This window comes from Rhincodon typus, chromosome 39, assembly GCF_021869965.1.
Source record: "Rhincodon typus isolate 14 chromosome 39, sRhiTyp1.1, whole genome shotgun sequence".
NCBI lineage: Eukaryota > Metazoa > Chordata > Chondrichthyes > Orectolobiformes > Rhincodontidae > Rhincodon > Rhincodon typus.
The window spans coordinates 15058273-15078960 of NC_063370.1; the positions used below are offsets into that span (position 1 = coordinate 15058273).

The 20688-nt window shown below is 42.2% G+C and overlaps 1 protein-coding gene across 2 annotated transcripts in view; it reads left to right on the forward strand.

The window, feature by feature from the left end:
* The first annotated feature begins 220 nt into the window (after positions 1-220).
* The window catches only part of supt5h (SPT5 homolog, DSIF elongation factor subunit), an 81989-nt gene continuing 61521 nt past the window's right edge, over positions 221-20688 (forward strand). For both annotated transcript variants that reach the window (XM_020512018.2, XM_048618311.1), the window contains exons 1-3: positions 221-362; positions 13547-13647; positions 20258-20459. In XM_020512018.2, the coding sequence (XP_020367607.1) occupies positions 13567-13647; positions 20258-20459 (283 nt within the window). In that variant the 5' untranslated portion in view covers positions 221-362; positions 13547-13566. The remainder of the gene's footprint in view (positions 363-13546; positions 13648-20257; positions 20460-20688) is intronic.

Genomic DNA, 20688 nt, shown 5'->3' on the forward strand with positions numbered 1-20688 from the left:
GGGAGGTGCAGTTGTTTATTGCGAACCCCCCCCCCGAGCCTCCTCCGAGCCTCCGAGCCTCCGAAGAGCCGGCTTCCTCGAGGAGACAGAAGTGGCGCGCACGCACGGCGGAACGCCCTGACGCCCGTTGCTGGGACGGGGCGCACTCTGCGTGACGTCATGACGCCTGATGCACGCAAGCACGGTGCGGGAACGCAATGCCAGGTGTTGAGGACGCGCACGTATGGCCTGGGAACGTACTGACGCACGGGAGTTCTCCCCTCTCATCGCTGTCTCCGTGTTGGTGGGAAGTCTTCGATTTATCTCTCCCTCAGTGTAATTGAAGGGAAGGGTAGGGGAGACATCGCTGCCGCTGCTTGTCGGTAAGTGAGCGTTAAAGCGGTATCAGGGGAGGCAGCAGAGGATAAGAAACTCTCACCCCAGTACCTCCAGATCCGCCTGAAGCGCTCAGGCTTGGAGCCAGCAGCTAGGCCCTGACGGATTCCCCCGGGTTCCCCCATCCCTCTCCCCAGGCGGCTGCAGTCACGGGAGCCGGGCAGCTGACCTTGTGGCTGGGGTCAGTCTCCGGGCGACAAGCGGCATCTTCCTCCTACAGGCTGCCACTTGGTTCAGCTTCACGTTGAGGGAGAGGCTAGGGTTTGTGGATGGGGTGTTAAAAATCTAACACAATAACCCATCGCAGCAAACAATAAGCCGAATGAGCCAACATCAGGGCCGCCAGCGGTTGTTGTAAACTCAAAACAAGCAAAAAATAACGCGCTGGAGAAACTCAGCAGGTCTGGCACCATCCTTGGAGAGAGGGAAGCGTAGTTAACGTTTCGAGGTCATTGGGAGTCCTCTTCAGAAATTGTGTGCCCCCTGTTTTTGCGAATCATTTTTCACTGATTCCCCTATGAAATACTGAAGACAAGAAGGTTTAGTCTGCCAACAAACTGATTTTGTTTTGGTTTATCTTGAACATTTGGAGATTGGATTTGATTATGGTTGCTGATTGTAGTATTTCTGTATTTAATTTCTCAATTTAAAATTCTGACTTGTTTGTATTGCTACCTGCTTGTAAATAAGCGTATTAACTAAGTACAGATAGTTTCCAAATCCATAACCATTTTGATCTAGAAGAGCAAGGGCAGCAGATTTTTATTGCAAAAATAAACTTCATTCATAAAAAGTTTATAATTATATACAAAGGGTTCTCAATCCATTCTCTACAGACAAATAGCATATTAGAATTTGACATCCCAAACAGCTACCGTTAAGTTATAAAAACAAGGGAAGCAGATACAGTAAATCCTCTGTATCTGTGAAAACATGAGTCACAAATTCGCCTATCTGCACCAAAATATAAGTAACAACAAAAATCGTGTATCTTTAACCATTTAAACTATTTTAAATGAGCTCCACTCTCACGAATTTCATCATTTATGGGAGTTCTGAGGAACAGAACCCTAACAGATACAGACTGTACATATGCACACCATCATCTGCTAGTTCTCCTCCAAGTCACACACAAGTTATCGCTGTTCCTTCAGTGTTACTAGGTCAAGATCTTAGAAGTCCCTCTGTAACAGCATTGTGGGTGTCCCTACTGCACATGGACTGCAATGGTTTCAGAAGCTAGCTAGGGATGGGCAATAAATGCTGTCCCCAGCTACCTCCCATAAATGAATAAAACACATGACTTTTTTTTTCACATTTTGTTAGCTTCTTGGGATGGGGGTTGAGAAGATGGTGACTTTGGAGCCTATGGTTTCCAAGCTTTTCATGTCTTTTGTGGAGTTTCAGCCTTCAAGTATATTTAACGTACAGATTAATAGATTTATGATGATCAATGGCATCAAGAGTTCTGCAGATAGTATGGGGAAAAAAAGCATTGAAGTGTTCAATCAGCTACAGTTGTGTTAAATGGTGGAACAGGTTCAGTGGACTGAATAACCTACTCATATTACTAAATTCTTATTTCTGGGTTACCTGTAACCTTTAGTAGAGATTATTCACTGTGTTTTGTCGGTAATTCAAGTATCATTTAATTATGCAGTGATTAGGTTGGTAAAAGGCAAAGTAGATGGATTGTGGTGTTTTATTATCTAGTGGTTTTTATGTAATTTGTGTTATTGTGGTTTATGTGGGGTATGAGAGCAAAATATTGTGTATGTTGCTGCCCTGGGGATACTAAGATTCCTTCTCAAAAGAACTGTATTTGCTGTTGGTAATGGCTCAGTTAGTCTGGACTGAGTTGCATGGCTACATTCGGAGGTTTGGGATACGAGGTAGAATGAAATGAACTGAGAGGTAAAAGGATACAAAATTATATTCCTCAATGTTCCAGGTAGAATCATAAATGATGTCTGCATGCATGACCCCTAGCTATTGGTCAACTGTTGTTTTAATTCTTACTCTAACACTGACCTTTGTCTTTGGCCTGCTGCAGTGTTTCACTGAAGCTCCGCATAAACTCAAGTAATGGCACGTCACTTTTCCGCTAGGTACTTTATGGTCTTTTGGACTCAACATTACGTTCAGCGATTCTGACTGTAATCTGTGTACCCATTTTGTTTCACTTTCTTTGCATTTTTCAGTTGGCCTCTCATTTTTGCATTCTGACTGTGCAATACATGTTCCGGACACAACTTTTACTTCTTTTCTACCCTAATGTCACTTCAAATGGCCTTTCTCTTCCATTATTGAATCACTTCCATTGTTGAATCTCTCCTGTTTCCCACAGACTTCACAGAATTACAGACATGTTATGGCTTGGACGGAAACTATTCGGCCCATCAGGTCTGCATGGCTCTTCAAATTAGCATCATTACCTACTGCCAGTCTCCTGTGTTTTCCCCATGCCCTTGCATCGAAACATAGAAAACAGGAGGAGTAAGCCATTTGTCCCGTCAAACCTGCTTCGCCATTTAATATGATTGTTACTGATCGTTCAACTCGTACCCTGTTCCTGTTGTCTCTATATACCCTTTAATTCCTGTATCTATATTTAACTTCTCTTTGAAAACATTCAATGTTCCGACCTCAACTGCTTTCTGTGGCAAAGAATTCTACAGACTCACCACTCTCTGGATGAAGATATTTCTCTTTATCTCAGTCCTAATGGCTTACTCTATCCTTAGACTGTGACGGCTGGATCCCCAGTCTTCAGGAACATTCTTCCTGTGTTTTCCTTATCCACACCTGTTGGAATCTTCTAGATTTCTGTGAGAGTGAAAAATGAGGTAGGCAAAAAATTCCAGAGAATGTAGTCCCAAGTGCTCTAGTCTCTCTTTATATGTCCATCTTGCCACCCCAAGATTCAGTCTGGTAAACTTTTGTGGCACTCCCTTGATTGGTAGACCATCCTTCCTCAGATAAGGAAACCAAAACTGTACACAGATGTGGTCTCACCAAGGCCCTGTACAATTACAGCAAGACATCCTTGCTCCTGTACTCAAATCCTCTTGCTTTGAAGGCCAACATACCATTTGCTGCCATCCCTGCTTGCCACACCTGTGTGCTTATTTCCAGCAACTGATGTACAAGGCCACCCAGGTCTTGTTTTCTAATAGATCACCATTCAAATACTGTTTTTGCTACATTTATCCACATTATTCTTTATCTGCCATGCATTTGCCCTCTCACTGAACTTGTCTAAATCACACAGAAGCATTTCTGCATCCTCCTCTCAGTTCACCCTCCCACCCAACTTTCATGTCATCTAAATCCTTGACATATTACACTTAGGTCCCTCATCAGAATCATTAATATTTATTATGAATAGCTAGGATCCAAGAACTGATCCCTGCGGTACTCCAATAGTCATTGGCTGCCACTTGGAGAAAGATCCATTTATTTCTACTTTTTATTTTCTGTCTGCTAACCAGTTCTCTATCCATGTCAGTACACTACCCTAAGCCCACGTGCTTTCATTTACATGCTAATCTCTAATGTGGGACCTTGTTAAAATCCTTCCGAAAATCCAAGTAAGTGCCATCTATTGATTCCACCTTATCAATTTGACTAATTACATCCTCGAAAAATTTCACTCAATTTGTTAAACATATTTTCCTTTATGTCAATCCATGCTTACTGTGTCTGATCCTTTCACTGTTTTCCAAGCTCTGCTATTAAATCTTTTGTAATGCATTTTGTAAAGCATTTTTTTTGATGTCAGGCTAACTGGTCTATTGCATTTGTTATCATACAATTCATAGCAATTGTTCTAGTGTAGCGAATCTTGAAAGATGACCATCAATGCATCCACTATTTCTAGGGCTACCTCCTTAAGTTCTCTGGAAAGCAGATCATTGGGCCTGAGGGATTTATCAGCCTTTAATTCCATCAATTTCCCTATAAATACTGATTTCTTTCAGTTCTTCCCTCTCATAGACCTTGCATTCTCCAACACTTTGATGTTATTTGTGTTCTCCTTTGAGAAGTCATTATCAAAATATGCATTTAATTTGTCTACTTTTGTTTGTTGCCCATTATAACTTCCCCTGTTTCTGACCAAGGGACTACATTTGTTTTCGCTTATGTTTTTTTTCACATACCTTTTACAAAGAGTTTGTATGTGCCCTGCAAACTTACTGTCATACTCTCAAGAAAACCTGGATGAATACATGCATAGGAAGAGACTAGAGGAATACGGATCCTGTAAGTGAAGACAGTCTTAATGTGGAAGGGCAAAATGTGTTGACGCAGGCTGGAGGGCCAAAGGCCCTGTTCCTGTGCTGTGTTGTTCTTTGTTCTATTTTGCCCCTCTTAATCAATCCATTTACCCTCCTTTGTCAAAAGCTAAACTGCTCCCAATCTTCAGGTGTGCTGCTTTTTTTTTTTGGCCAATTTGTAAGTGCCTTCTTTGGATCTGATACTGTCCTTGATTTACCTTGTGAGCCTCTTTACCCTATTTGATTATTGTGCTGGACGGGCATGAACAATTCTCGCAGTTCCTCCATGCACTCTTTAAATGTTTGCCATTGCCTATCCATCGTCATTCCTTTAAGTAATGTTTCCCAATTTATCATGACCAGTTCGTACCTCATACCATCATGGTTTCCTTTATTTAGATTAGGACCCTAGTTTCAGAGTCAATTATGTCAATCTCCAACTTATTTAAGAACTCTCTCATATTATTTTCACTCTTCCCCAACAGGCCTCACACAGCTAGATTGCCAACTATTTCTTTCTAATTCGACAGTACTCGGTCTTATTTTATAGTTGGTTCCACAATGTATTGATGCAGAAAACCATCCCACGCACATTCCAAGAATTCCCCTCCTATGGTATTCTAAATGAGCAAAGTCTTCGGAAATCTGAAGCTTAAAGGGACTTGGGAGTCCTAGTTCAGGATTATCTTTGGGTTAACATGCAGTTTGTTTTGCCCAATCTGTGCAGGTTAAAGTTGCCCATAATTACAGCTGTACCTTTACTACTTTTCCCTCTAATTTCCTGTTTAATTCATTCCCCAGCATTGCTTCAGTTTTGGGGTCTGTATACAACCACGATTCTTGTTTGCTGCCACTCGGTGTTTTTAAGCTCATCTCATATAGATTCCATTTCACCAGATCTAATATTGCATTATATCCTCACTATTGTGCTAATTTTCCTTTTTAGCCAGGAATTCTACACCCATCTCATTTTCTTAAAAACTGAATACGTCTGGATATTCAGTTCCCATACTTTGTCACACTGCAGCCATATCTCCACAATCTCAACAATATCATACATATTTACATCTGTTTGCGCAACCAATTCATCCATTTTATTGCAAAATCTCCACTTATTGAGACACAAGGTAATAGGGCTTGTCTTTTTAACTTTCTTAGTCCCCACTCATATTATTTTGATCTTTGGTCATGTTTGATTTTTTCCCTTTGAATTCTTTGCTGTCACTTTTCTTACTTCCCATTCTGTCTTTTGTTTTTGCTTTTGTTTTCCTCTCTCTGTCTTCCTGTATAAATTCCCATCCTCCTGCTATTTTAATTTGAATACTCTCCAACCTCATGAACAGAAATACTATCCCTCGGACCTCCGTTCCAGTCCTGCTCAAGTTCAACTCATCCCTCCTTCCCCCAGAGCAGTCCCAGTGTCCCAGGAATCTGATATCCCTTGCACCGTCTCTTCAGCCACATGTTTATCTGATATATCCTGCTCATTCTACTCTGACTAGTGATATCACTATCTTCAAGGTCCTACGTTTTTAACTTGCTTCCTCCCTATATTCTGCTATTAGGACCTGTGCCTGTTTTTTAAACCTGTGTCGTTGGTACTGATATGTACCAGGTCCACTGGCTATTCACCCTCCCATTCCAGAATGTCCTGTATGATAGCCCCTGGGAGGCATGGTGGCTCAGTGGTTAGCACTGCTGCTTCACAGCGCCAGGGACCCGGGTTCGATTCCACCCTTGGGCGACTGTCTGTGTGGAGTTTGCACGTTCTCCCTGTGTCTGCGTGGGTTTCCTCCGGGTGCTCCGGTTTCCTCCCACAATCCAAAGATGTGCAGGGTAGGTGGATTGGCCATGCTAAATTGACCATAGTGCCTGGGGATTGGTCTGGGGGTGGGATACTCTGAGGGTTGGTGTGGACTTGTTGGGCCGAAGGGCCTGTTTCCATACTATTGGGATTCTATGAATTCTATGGATCTATGAATATCCTGGAGTCTCATTTGTAACAGCTGAGACGTTCATCTATTGCTTTTAGGATTGAATCCCTTGTAGACAAAGGAGATGATCTGTTTGAGTTTCCAGAAGGCCTTTGACAAGGTGCCCTCCAGGAGGCTGCTATATAAGATATGAGGCCATGTTGGCAAAGTGCTGGCATGGATAGAGAATTGGCTGACTGGCAGAGGCAGAACGTGGGGAATTTTTAAGGATAGCAGCCAGTGACAAGAGGAGTTCCGCAGGAGTCAGTGTTGGGACCACAACTGTCTGCATAATACATTAACATTCTGAACAAAGGAACTGAGGGTATTGTTGCTAAGTAAGCAAATGATGCAAAGATTGATGGAGGGACAGATAGTATTGAGGAGACAGGGAGGCTGCAGAAGGATTGGGATAGGCTAGGAGAGTGGGCAAAGAAGTAGCAGATGGAATGCAAAGTGGGGACAGTGTAAAGTTATGCAAGGTGAGCACCAGACCTGAAACGTTAACTCTGATTTCTCTTCTCAGATGCTGTCAGACCTGCTGAGCTTTACCAGCAATTTCTCTTCGTGTGTGTGAGGCTATGCACTTTTGAAGGAAGAATAGAGGCAATTAACTATTTTCTATGTGGGCAAAGGCTTTGGAAATCTGAAGCTCAAAGAAACTTTAGAGAATCCTGAACTAGGACTCTAAAGGTTAACATGCAAAATCATTTGGTAGTTGGGAAGGCAAATACAGTGTTAGCTTTCATTTCAGGAGGGCTGGAATACAAGAGCAGGGATGTACTGCTGAGGCTGTATAAGGCTGTAGTCGGACTGCATTATTGAGAGTAATTTTGGACCCATAGCCAAGGGAGGCTGTGCTGGCATTGGAGGGGTTCTAGAGGAGGCTTACAAGACTGATAAAAACCGAAAGAACTGCAGATGCTGTAAATCAGGAACAAAAACAGAAGTTGCTGGAAAAGCTCTGCAGGTCTGGCAGCATCTGTGAAGAAAAAAATCAGAGTTAATGTTTCAGGTCCGGTGACCCGGTTCTGAGGAAGGGTCACCGGGCCCGAAATGTTAACTCTGATTTTTGTTCTCACAGATGCTGCCAGACCTGCTGGGCTATTCCAGCTACTTCTGTTTTTGTTACAAGAATGATCCTAGGCATGAAGGGCTTATCCTGTGAGTTGTGGTTGAGGACACTGGGTCTGTAGTTGATGGAATTCAGAAGAATGGAGGGTATCTCATTGAAACTTACAGAATACTGAGAGGCCTGGATAGAATGGATGTGGAGAAGACATTTACAGTAGTTGGAGAGACGAGGACCTGAGGGTACAGCCTCAGAGTGGAGGAACAACTGTGTACAACTGAGATGAGGAGGAATTTCTTCAGTCAGAGGGTTGTGAATCTGTGGAGAGCATTGCCGCCGAAGGCTGTGGAGGCCAGGTAATTGAATACATTAACGACAGAGGTAGATAGCTTCTTGATTAATAAGGGGATCAAGAGTTACAGGGAGAAGGCAGGAGAATGGGGTTGAGAAACATATCAGGCATGATTGAATGGCAAAGCAGAGTTGATAGGCTGAATGGCCTAATAATGCTCCTATACCTTATGGTCTTATGGACTACAGTCTTCCCACACTTATTCCTCCTCTCCCATACAGCAGAACCAACTGTGGCACAACAAATTTGGCTGTTAGTACTTTTCTCTGAGAGGTCATTCTTCCCAACAACAGCAAAAGTGATATATTTGTTTTTTTGGGAATGGCCATGGGATTCTTGCATTAAATGCCTAGTCCTGTTTCTCTGCTTGGTTGTGGTCCATTCCCTCCCCGCCTGTAGAGTCGTACCCTACGGATTGACCACCTCCCTATATGTGCTATCCACAATTCTCCACGGTTTGTGGATGCTCCACAGTGTCCCCAGCACCACTCCAACTCTGAACCTCAGGCATCCAGGAGCTGTAACTGGAGACACAGGTTCTGGTCCCAGGCATTGGAATTGTGCCTGGCTTCGTAAACAGAGCAGGTGGTACCCACCATGGCTTTGAGTTTTCCTTCTGTAATTTACCCCTTTTAAATTAAACCCTTAGATTGTCCTTAAAATCAAATAATTTTAATTATTCTGAGGCTCTTCTTCTGTGGACCTTTGCACTATTACCCTTATAAGTGATGAGCAATAAAAATAGTATAAGTACTCACCTAACCTTACTCACCCAATCAGCTGCTTTCTCTTGCCTCGTGTCACTTTTTGATCTTTTTCCCTGACTGCTTCACTGTGATTCCTGCACACTATTTCTATCTAACTAATCATTCAATATCCACTGCCTCAATTGAAGCTGCCTCCACCACATTTCCAGGCAATGCATTGCAGATTCTAACTACTTGCTGTGTGAAAATGTTTTTATCTCACCTCACATGACTATTTGGCAAATCACTTAGAATCCATGCCCTCTGGCTCTTTACCCTTTAATGAGCAAGAACAATTTCTTCCCATCTATTTTCTCCAGCCCCCTCATAATTTTGAAAACATTCACCAGATCTCCTCTTAGCCTTCTTTGCTTCAAGGAGAACAGCCCCAACTTGTTCAATCTATCCTCAAAACTGAAAGTTCTCATCTCTGGAACCATTCTTGTAGATCAGTTAGGTCAGAAGTCATACAACACCAGGTTATAGTCCAACAGGTTTATTTAAAAACGCTCAAGCTTTGGGAGCATAGTCCGTTTGTCAGGTGAAGCCACAAAGATGTGGCCCTTTGTCAGAGCTCACCAGTTCGAAAAGAGAATCTTCTGTAAATTTATCCATGTTTTACCATGATTTCCATATTGGTATGTATTTACAGTAGCCCCTGTGCTGAACATGCTTTCTTTGTTGTTTTTTTTGTTATGTTACTATTTGGCAGCAGCACAATGGGTAGCAAACTGGGTACAGAACAGAAAACACACAGTTTAATTGAGAAGGACTACTCAGACTAGCAAATGGTGGGAAGTGTTTTTTTCAGAAGAATCAATGTCGTTTACATTAACAATTTCGGCTCAAATCCAAAGTACAAATTCAAGATTTGTAAATGACACCTGATATTTTTGGGTAGAGGGAAGAGATTGGGAGATGGGATGTGGTGTGATTACAGTGATTCTGAGGTAAACTGAGAAATTACCAAAGGTATAATAGACTTTCAATGTGGGTATGTCGTCAGCACATAGGGTTATAGAGATACACAGAACAGAAACAAACCCTTTGGTCCAACTCGTCCATGCTGACTTCCTATCCTAAGGAAAAGGAATGTGTGAGGTGTTAAAGTTTGGTAAGAAAAATGAGGAATCTGTATGACAAAGAGTTAAATGGGGTAGTAAAACAAAGTGATTGTGGTCCAAATACCTTAAATCATCAAAAATAACAAACTGGTCAGTTGCATTTCGAAGAAAAGCAAACAGCACTGGGCTTTGTTCTCAGGGGGATAGATTTATAAAGTTGTGAAATTATATTCAACTTGTACTGAACAATGAAAGACCATACTTGGAGCACTGAGCGATTCTTGTTCCTTCAAAAGGATTTAGAAATGCTCGTGGAATTGCAAACAATATTTACAAAAGTGAGAGCTTGTACCTATCAGAGATGAAAGAACATGCTTATGGTTCTTTTACTTGCAAAAAGAATGCTGAAATGTGTTCCTAGCAGCAGTTATTAAAATTGTGAAGGGGGTTGAAAGGGCTGATGTGGAAATGATGTTTCTAGTTGTGAAGATAACGATCAATAAATCCAATTTTTCCAGGTGAATGTGGAACTTGCTAACACAAGCTGTAGTAAGAGCTAAACACCATTTAGGACATTGCGCCTTTAATGAAATGGAACACCTTAAAGTATGACAAAGCAAAACTTGACTCCAAACCAATTGAGAAAATAAGGAGGGTAACTCAAAGCTTTGTCAGTGGTACATTTACAGGACATCTTGGGGGTGGAAAGAAATGTGAAGTGGTTCAGGGAGGAATTCCAGAGTCGAGTGCCTTGGCAACCAAAGACCCAGTACAAATGGTGGAGCAATTCAAATTGAGAATGCTGAAAAGGTTAGAAGGGAGGAGCAGAGATATCTTTTACATTTGTAGGATGGGACGGGAATACAGAGAGTGATGGGAGGCCATGGAGATGGAAAATGGATATAGAATGCAATTGAGGGAATGAAATAGGGGTGATACAGGAAGCAGTGATGGAATGGGGATTATATGAGATGGTGAAATGTACTCTAATAGAATGAGGTTGGCCTGAGATGGATTACTTGGGAAGGATGGAAAGTGATGGGGATTTAATAAAATGAAGGTACTAATTTCAGTCCACATGTTTTGTGGGTTACTGCTAATTAATCAATAAAAAGGGGACATCTTTTGCACCCTGCATATTGACAGTAAATGAACAGGATTCCTAAACAAAGCCAAACGCCAATTATAAAGAGCTGTAGGTTCAGAGATACTTTTTTGCGCACCCCAATGACATTGAGATTTAGAACCTTAACTGATAAAATTTTAAAATAAGGGGCATGAGAAATAGAAATCTGTGATTGCGTGTATACAATCCTTCATCAGATGGTAGGACAGCTAAATGGGATGGTTTCGAAAAGGAGGTCCTAGAATGGTAGCAAGGTTGTAGAATTTCAGTTTTATGGAGAGACAGGAGAAGCTCTAGTTTTTATTCTTTTGGGCTGAGAAAGTTAAGGGAAAACTTAATAGACATTCAAAATAACAAAGGTCTTTCATCAAATAAGTAATGAGAAAACATTTTCTGCAACAGAAGGTCAGATGACAGAAAACTGGTTGGTGAACCAGAGTAGAGATATGTTGCTTAATGTGGTGAGTGTAGTCGGGAATGCTTTGCTGGAAAGTATTGTGGAAGTAGAGTCAGTAATATTTACAAGGCAGTTAGATATTGGACATTGAAATGGAGAAATATGTAGCTCTGTGGGGAAATAGTTGGGGAAGAGGATTAGTTGAGAGTTCTAAAGAGCTACCACCAGTACAATAGGCTGAGTAGCCTCCTTCAGTGCTGTATCTTTTTATTGTGTCTGATTTGATACAGTGATGACTGAACAAATTTGTCTGAATCTTAACCACTTGGACCAGGGTGAATACTGAGACAAAAGCCTTGATCACAAAAGCTTTAGCTCTTAATTTGTGTCGAAGATGATTCAGTGCCTATCATAGAAAATTGTGTTGGAAACTTGTGATTTGTACTCGGTCAAAATATATTATTTACCATGCCCGTCTTGCAATATTGGGAGAGGACTTGAGGAAAATGGCATAAATATTGGGTGTTTAATTAAACGCACGAGGTTTTCGTAAGAATTTAAAAATGTGTTGCAGTACCCATCAGCAAATAGATCAATTGAAGTACCTAACACATCCAGGATATAGGAATGAGTGGATTTTCAACCACTTTTTTTTTTCTTTTTCTCTTATCTCTTCATCACGTTTTATTCTCCATCTCTGTCTAACTTCGCTGCTGTCTGTAAAGATCAATTTCCTATGAATGGAAATTCACTTTTTAGGAGAGTGGAAGTCCATTTAAAAAGTGGTTCATTATACTTGAGAATTTACTTTTGACATCGCGGTCTCATGGCTCCCAATACAGCTAATTAAAAATAGTTGGAAAATATTACAGTTTTCTTATTTCACGGAGTGTAACTCAATATCCATACTAAATTGGCCTTCCATTGTATGTAGGGTTCTGTGTTGCAAGACAGTTAGAATGTCCTTCTACCTTTAGTCATGAGAAAAAATAGATTTCTCTTGCATGCTTCAGTGGGCAGGGAAAGAGAACATTGACCAACATAGCTCAATTACAAGAATTAAATGCACAAATTAAACAATGGTTGAAATCTCAATCCAGTGCTAACATTTACCCAGTACAGTGAATTGTGTTCTGTGTTCTGTGTTCTGTGTTTTCAGTGGTCAAACAATTGCATCAGTTTAGCATTCACAATTGCGATGAGGCTTTTGAAAACTGCATTTTCATGCCTGTGTGCTCCTTTTGAGCAAGTTCATGGGTTATTAATTTAACTTCCCCAGTAGCGTTCTCACTTGTTTTCAGAATCTATGCAACACAATTCTCTCTTAACCTTTTAATCTAATTTCCCCTGTATGTTTTTACATCAAATATATCTCTGAACAAGTCAGTTTCTCTTGAGTTCCCTATTGGACTTAATTGTGACTGTCTTGTATTTATGGTTCCTAGTTTTGGACTCCTACCAAATAGAAATTCCTTCTTGACATCTACTCTGTCGAACCCTTCAATAAAGTTAAAGCTATCAAGTCACCCCATCAGCTTTCTCTTCTAGACAAAAGAGCCCCAGATTATTCAACATTTCCTGACCAGTATCATCATCCTTGTAAACCTTCTTGATCAACTCTCTATTTTTATGATCGGGAGACCAGAATTGCCCCATGTGTCTGAATGTTGTCTTATCTAATTCTGTACAAGTTTAGCACAACCTCTCTGATTTCACTTCTATTGCTGTAGAGTCACAGGGTCACTACAGCACAGAAGTAGGTGCTTTGGCCCTTCAAATCTATGCTAATTCTTGATAGAACAATCCAGTCAGCCCTGCTGCCTCACTCTGTCCCTTTAACCTTGCAACTTCATTCCCTCATGCACCTCTTTAAATTTCCTTTTAAAATTGTTGTTCGTTTACACATACCCCATGCTGTTAAACTGAGAGATCCAGGACTTTACCACACGGCGCATAAAAATAGTCTGTCCTCACGTCACTGTTTCATTTATCATCCAAAACCTTGAACCTATGTTTGCTAGTCCTTGTACCATCCACTGCATAATTCAATGTAAATGAATCTCCCTAAGTTCAAGTGAAATAATGCATATAAATCCACAGAAGCTTCAAAGTAGAAAGTTGCCTAAATTCTGTGTCTTAATTTTAAGTTCCTTTTCCACTTCAGGCTTTCACTGAGTCTTCAGGATGTCTGATAGCGACGGTAGCAACTTCACTGATGATGAGAGTTCCCGCAGCAGTGAGGCAGAGGAACAAGAGGAAATTGAGGTAATTAAAACTGTGCAAATTCGCTGGTTATTTCGTATTTGGAGAAAATGCTATATTGACTTCGTGACTAAATATGCCTTCATTCCCACCTTTCCTCAACTCCTGCTTGTATGCGTGACTGGACTTGAATGTTTGAACTCCTCGTCAGCTGTAGTTCAGTGATACTACATTGCCTCTGCTTCAGAAGGTTCTGGATCCTAGTTCCAGGGACTGAACACAAAATTTTAGGCCAGCTCTCTGATACGAGGCTGCTGCACAATGTCAGAGGTTCAATGTTTCAGAAGAGATGTTAAACTGGTGGACTTGAAGGATCCCATGGCACTATTTTGAGCAAGAACAGGAAAGCTCTCCCTGGTGTCCTGGATTGTGTTTACTCTTCAATCACTACCCTAGAAACAAATTAACTGATCAATGTCACATTGATTTTTGTGGGAGCTGGCAGATTGGCTACTGTGTTTCCTGTGCTGCAAGAGTGACTACATTTCAAAAGTACCTTGTCAGCTATACAGCTCTTTAGGATGCTTCTGACCTTCAAAGGTACTATATTAAGGCAACATATTTTTCTTTTCATTTATAAATTTTGGGCCATGTTAGATGCTGTTATTGATTAACACGCCACTAGTAATTCATTGATTGGCACTCTATCCACCACTATGAACATTCACCCCCTCCACCAACAACATAGTGGCAGCAGTGTATACCATCTACAAAATGTACCATGGTGATTCACCAAGGGTCCTTCAGCAGTACTTTCCAAACCCGCAACCTTGACTCACTGAGAGCACAACCAGCTTCAAATTCTCCCCACTCCCATCCTGACTTGAACTATATTGCAGGTTAGTTTAGCATTGCTGGGTCAAAATCCTGGAACTCCTAAACTGCACAGTGGGTAGATCACCTTCCCCTGGATTGTAACAGTTCATTTAGAACAATAACTGCTGACCCATACAGGGGTGACAACATCTGGCAAATAAAATAAAAGCAGAATACCTTTGGTGGTGCTTATGGATTTTCTGGGGTTACAGGATGGAATTTAGTAAGAACACAACATAAGAAATAGAAGCAGAACATGGGTGTTTTCCCCTTTGAACCTCCACCACTGTTCGATAAGATTATGGTTGATTTTTTGCCCCAGTTATACTTTCCTGCCCTATCCCATGTCTCTTAATTCTCTTTGCATCTACAAATTTGTCAGTGACTCTGCAGTTGGGAATTGTTCCACATGCCTCTTAAAAGACAGATATAAATAAAACTCATTCAGATATCTATAGCCACACTCTTCATTTGGCAGGAGTAAGACATGCTAAAGGTGAAATTGTTCAATGCGAGGACAAGTTCAGCTGGGAGGAGAGTGGTGATGGGTTGGGACTGTCTGTCCTCTTTTCATGGAAGAAGTGGAGAGCTCTCAGACTATCTCGTTAGGGGATGGAGGTGTTGAGGAATTGGATATACATAGTGAAGAGGGGACAGTTAGGACCAAGCAATGGAAATAATTGAAATATTATAGGGTATTAGAGGAATCTCAAACATAACTATTAAGAGACTATTCAATTGGAGAAAAGGAAATGGAATCCAACAGAAGGAAATAAGTTCAATGAGGCAAAAGCAGGTTGAAATGATGTGTCTATCAAGGCGATGCTGTTTGAGGATTTTGAGAAGGATGTAGGTGTTGGGGTACTGTGGAGGAACTTCACATCTTAGAGGGAATATCTCCAGAGGAGACAAAGTCGGTAACAGTCTGGTTTAATGTTTGGTGGTGGGGTCATGGTCCATTGGTTATAGAGTTTGTGACAGCAGAATCATCCTTGTCAGCATGTTTGAAAACAGTGTTGAGGTTAGACCTGAGAGATTGGAGTACAACATGTTCCAAGAGAGATAGTAAGAACTGCCGATGCTGGAGTCAGAGTTCTTCATTTCTGAAGAAGGGTCCTGGCCTGAAATGTCAGCTTTCCTGCTCCTCTGATGCTGCCTGGCATGCTGTGTTCCTCCAGCTCCACACTATGTTCCAAGAGAGACAGGCTAGAATGAGTAAGGGCAGCAGAGTAATTGAAACGACTGATGTCATGATGAGCATTGAGATGCCAGAGAGAGGAGTCCATCTTTTGGGGGAGTGGTGGTGGGAGGAATATGGTGGTGGAATGCTGTATGTAAGTGGAAAGATATGCTGGTTGTGAGGAGGACATGTGCCCAAGATAAGTAGGCACTGTGGTGAAGTGTAGTGACAAAAGAGTTCAAAAGTTGTGCAGAACCCGAAGTGTATTGAGTTTGTGGCATAATGGAATAAAACTGAGTCTTTCACTGACCACAGATTGTTTCACATCAGAGATGGAAAGTTCAGAGAGTGTAGTGAATACACCCCAAGAGGTGGGACTGGAAGAAGGGATTAAGTCTGAAGGAATGAGAGGGGGTTGGAGGGGAGTGATCCAGAGGATGATGGTAACTATACACTGCTAGAGTTTGCATCCATTTGCATCTGAAAAGAGAAACATTTCCTGTCAAGGCTATGGATAAGATGAAGAATGAAATGAAACTTGGCAGCTTTGACGTAGGATGAATCAGTGCTGTTAGAGAGAGGAGGTCGAGTGTGCAAATGTGGCAACTCATGCCATTGAATGTGGAATTCAGCAGACTAAGGAATGTTGTTTGTACAGGTATAATTTGTGTGTATCCCTGTCATTTGTAATTAATTTGTGTGTATCTCTGTCATTGCACAGTTACACCTTTCAAAGTCAGTATCTTGACACATTTGTCACCAGTCCTTTTCTACAACAGTACTGAGGGGAAAAAGACTTGAAATTAGCAGAGCAGAATCAAAAAATGCCGGACTATGTTAACTGTTTGCAATTAATTTTTATGAGGGTGCGGATATGAGACATATTTGCAATGTCACGTGGAAATGAAATATGAGAGATTTATTTAGCTTAAATTAACAAAAACATCCTATTTATAGATTCTAAGTTGAAAGATTTTTTTTCTATTCATTTGTGGGATGTGGGTGTCGCTGGCTGGTCAGCATTTCTTGCCCATCCCTAGTTGCCCTTGGGAAGGTGGTGGTGAGTTGTCTTTCTGAACTGCTGCAGTCCTCCTGCTATGGGTTGACCCACAATACTATTAGGGAGGGAATTCCAGGATTTTGACCCAGCAACAGTGAAGGAACGGCGATATATTTCCAAGTCAGGATGGTGAGTGACTTGGAGGGGAACTTGGAGGTGGTGGTGTACCCATATGTCTGATGCCCTTATCCTCCTAGATGGAAGTGGTTGTGAGTTTGGAAGGTGTTATCTGCGGATCTTTGGTGAATTTCTGCAGTGCATCTTGTGGATGTACTGCCAATCAAGCGGGTTGCTTTGTCCTGGATAGTGTCAAGCTTCTTGAGTGTTATTGGGACTGCACTTATGCAGGCAAGTGAGGAGTATTCCATCATGCTCCTGACTTGTGCCTTGTAGATGGCAGATAGGCTTTGAGGAGTCAGGAGGTGAGTTACTCACTGCATATTCCTAGCTTCTGGCCTGCTCTTGTAACCATTCTGTTAATGTGGTGAGTCCAGTTGAGTTTCTGGTCAATAGTAACTCCCAGGATGTTGATAGTGGGGGATTCAATGATGGTAACACCATTGAATATCAAGGGGTGGTGGTTAGATTGTCTCTTATTGGTGATGGTCATAGCCTGGCATTTGTGTGGCGCGAATGTCACTTGCTACTTGTCAGCCCAAGCCTGGGTATTGTCCTGATCTTGTTGCATACGAGCATGGACTGCTTCAGTATCTGAGTGATACTGAATGGTGCTGAACATTATGCAATCATCGGCGAACATCCCCACTTCTGACCTTATGATGGAGGGAACGTCATTGGGCTTCGGACACTACCCTGAGGAACTCCTGCAGAATGTCCTGGAGCTGAGACGATTGACCGCTAACAACCATAACCATCTTCCTATGTATCAGGTATGACTCCAATCACTAGAGAGTTTTCCCTCTTGATACCCATTGATTCCAGTTGTGCTAGGGCTCCTTGATGCCACACTCAGTCGAATGCAACCTTGATATCAAGGGCTGTTACTCTCACCTCACCTTTGGAATTTAGCTCTTTTGTCCATGTTTGAACCAAGGCTGTAATAAGATCAGGAGCTGAGAGGCCCTGGCGGAACCCAAACTAGGCGTCACTGAACAAGTTATTTCTGAGCAGACGCAGCTCGATAGCATTGTAGATGACACCTTCCATCACTTTACTGATGATTGAGAGTAGACTGATGGGCTGGTAATTGGCTGGATTGGATTTGTCTTGCTTTTTGTGGACAGGACATACTTGGGCAATTTTCCACATAGTCGGGTAGATCCCAATGTTGTAACTGGACTGGAACAGCTTGGCTAGGGGGGCAGCAAGTTCTGGAGCACAAGTCTTCAGTACTATTGCCGGAATGTTGTCAGGGCCCTGTAGCCTTTGCAGTATCCAGTGTCTCCAACCATTTCTTGATATCACATAGAATGAATCAAATTGGCTGAAGACTGATTTCCCTAATGCTGGGGACCATTGGAGGAGGCCGAAATGGATCATCCACACGGCACTTCTGGCTGAAGGTTGCTGTGAATGCTTCAGCCTTATCTTTTGCACTGATGGGCTGGGCTCTTCCATCATATAAGATGGGGATATTTATGGAGCCTCCTCCTCCAGTGAGTTGTTTAATTATTCACCGCCATTCACCACTGGATGTGGCAGGACTGCAGAGCTTACATCTGATCCGTTGGTTGTGGGATCGCTTAGCTCCGTTTATCACTTGCTGCTTTCACCGTTTCGCGTGCAAGTAGCCCTGTTTGGTGGCTTCAGCAGGTTGATACCTCATCTTTATGTATGCCTAGTGCTGCTCCTGGCATGCCTTCCTGCATTCTCCATTGAACCAGTGTTGAGCCCCTCGCTTGATGTAATGGTTGAGTGGGGGATATGCTGGGCCATGAGGTTACAGATTGTGCTGGAGTACAGTTTTGCTGCTGGTGATGGCCCACAGTGCCTCGTGGATGCCCAGTCTTGAGGTGCTAGATCTATGCGAAGTCTGTCTCATTTAGCACGGTGATAGTACCACACAACATGATGGAGATTATTTTTAATGTGAAGGCGGGACTTTACCTCCACAAGGACTATACGATGGTCACTCTTACTGATGCTGTCATGGACAGATGCAGCTGCAACTGGCAGGTTAGTAAAGATGAGGTCAAGTATGTTTTTCCCTCTGGTTGGTTCCCTCACCACCTGGCACTGACCCTGTCTAGCAACAACGTCCTTTAGGACCCAACCAGCTTGATCAGTAGTACTGCGGCCGAGCCAATCTTGGTGGTGGACATTGAAATCCCCCACCCAGAGTACATTTTGTGCCCCTGCCATCCTCCGTGCTTCCTCTGTATTGTTCAACATTGAGGAGTACTGATTCATCAACCGAGGGAGGACGGTATGTGGTCATTAGTAGGAGGTTTCTTTGCTTCTGATTCTGTGAGTATGACTATGTCAGGCTGTTGCTTAACTAGTCTGTGAGACAGCTGTCCCAATTTTCGCACTAACCCCCAGGTGTTAGTGAGGAGGACTTTGCAGGGTTGACAGGGCTGTTTCTGACGTTGTCTTTTCTGGTGCCTAGGTCGATGCCAGGTGATCCGTCCAGTTTCATTTCTTGGAGACTTTGTGGCAATTGGTGCAACTGAGTGGCTAGCTAGGCCATTTCGGAGGGCAATTGAGAGTCAACCACATTGCTGTGGGTCTGGAGTCACATGTCGGCCAGACCAGGTGAGGGTGGCAGATTTCTTCCCCTGAAGGACATTAGTGAACCAGATAGGTTTTCCGATAATTGGCAATGCTTAATTCCAGACTTTTTTTAAAATTCAAATTCCACCATCTGCTGTAGCGGGATTCGAACCCAGGTCCCCAGAACGTCAGCTGGGTTTCTGGATTAATAGTTGAACGATAATACCACTTGGCCATTGCCTACCCTCATATATAGTTGCAATCTTTGGTACTTTTGCTATCTTATCTATCTAAAGAAGAAAAACCTAAAATAAATCAACATAAACGCAGAAGGTAATGTTATTTATATGATTGCATCACCTATAAAGGAGTTGGTGAGAACGAAAATGGAGTCACCAAAAACTGAAATGTGGCTCTGAGAATCAAAATGTATCTAGGGAGAGAGTTTGATTCCCAGATGCCTTCATTTCTTCTATTCACCACACTCTTAAATAGGTGTCAGAAGTCCCTCTAAATGCATCAGGTGTATCTGTTCAAAAAGCTTCATGTGACTTCCACGTTCTTATCATCCTGTATTTAAGGAAGTGCTTCCTCAATGTTTTATTTGATTTATTAGTGATTATCTTGTATTTACACGCAGTTATTCTGGTTTCATCCACGAGTGGAAACATTTTCTGTGCATTCCTCCTGTCCAGCTCCTTCGTAAAGATCTCTCTCATGTTTCCTCTCAGTTCATATCAGAGAAAAAGATCTTGGGCTGATCAATCTTTCCAGATGGTTTTGTTCTCTTAATTCTGACTTGTTGATAGATTCTGTTTAGCTTATTAATTTTCAAATATTTATCTCATCATTAATTTGTCTCAGTCTGGTTTTTTGTCATTCAGGAGGAGGAAGAGCATGCCAGTAGGGGCAGTGAGAAAGCGGAGGGAGAAGGTGAGATAGAAGAAGCGGAAGAAGCTGATGAGGAAGAGGAGGAGGAGGAAGAGGAGGAGGAAGAGGAGGAAGAGGAAGAGTATGATGAGGAAGATGATGATGACCGACCCAAGAAGAAGCCACGACATGGAGGATTCATCTTGGATGAAGCTGGTACTGAACATGATTTGCTTTTTTCTGCAATTATATGTCTGAATGTGTTGCTTTTTATCTGATCATCTTGTTTCACTATCAAGCAGCATTTTTAATACAGTAGGAACTGCCGATGCTGGAGAATCTGAGATAACACTGTGTAGAGCTAGATGAACACAGCAGGCCAAGCAGCATCAGAGGAACAGGAAAGCTGACGTTTCGGGTCGAGACCCTTCTTCAGAAATGGTGG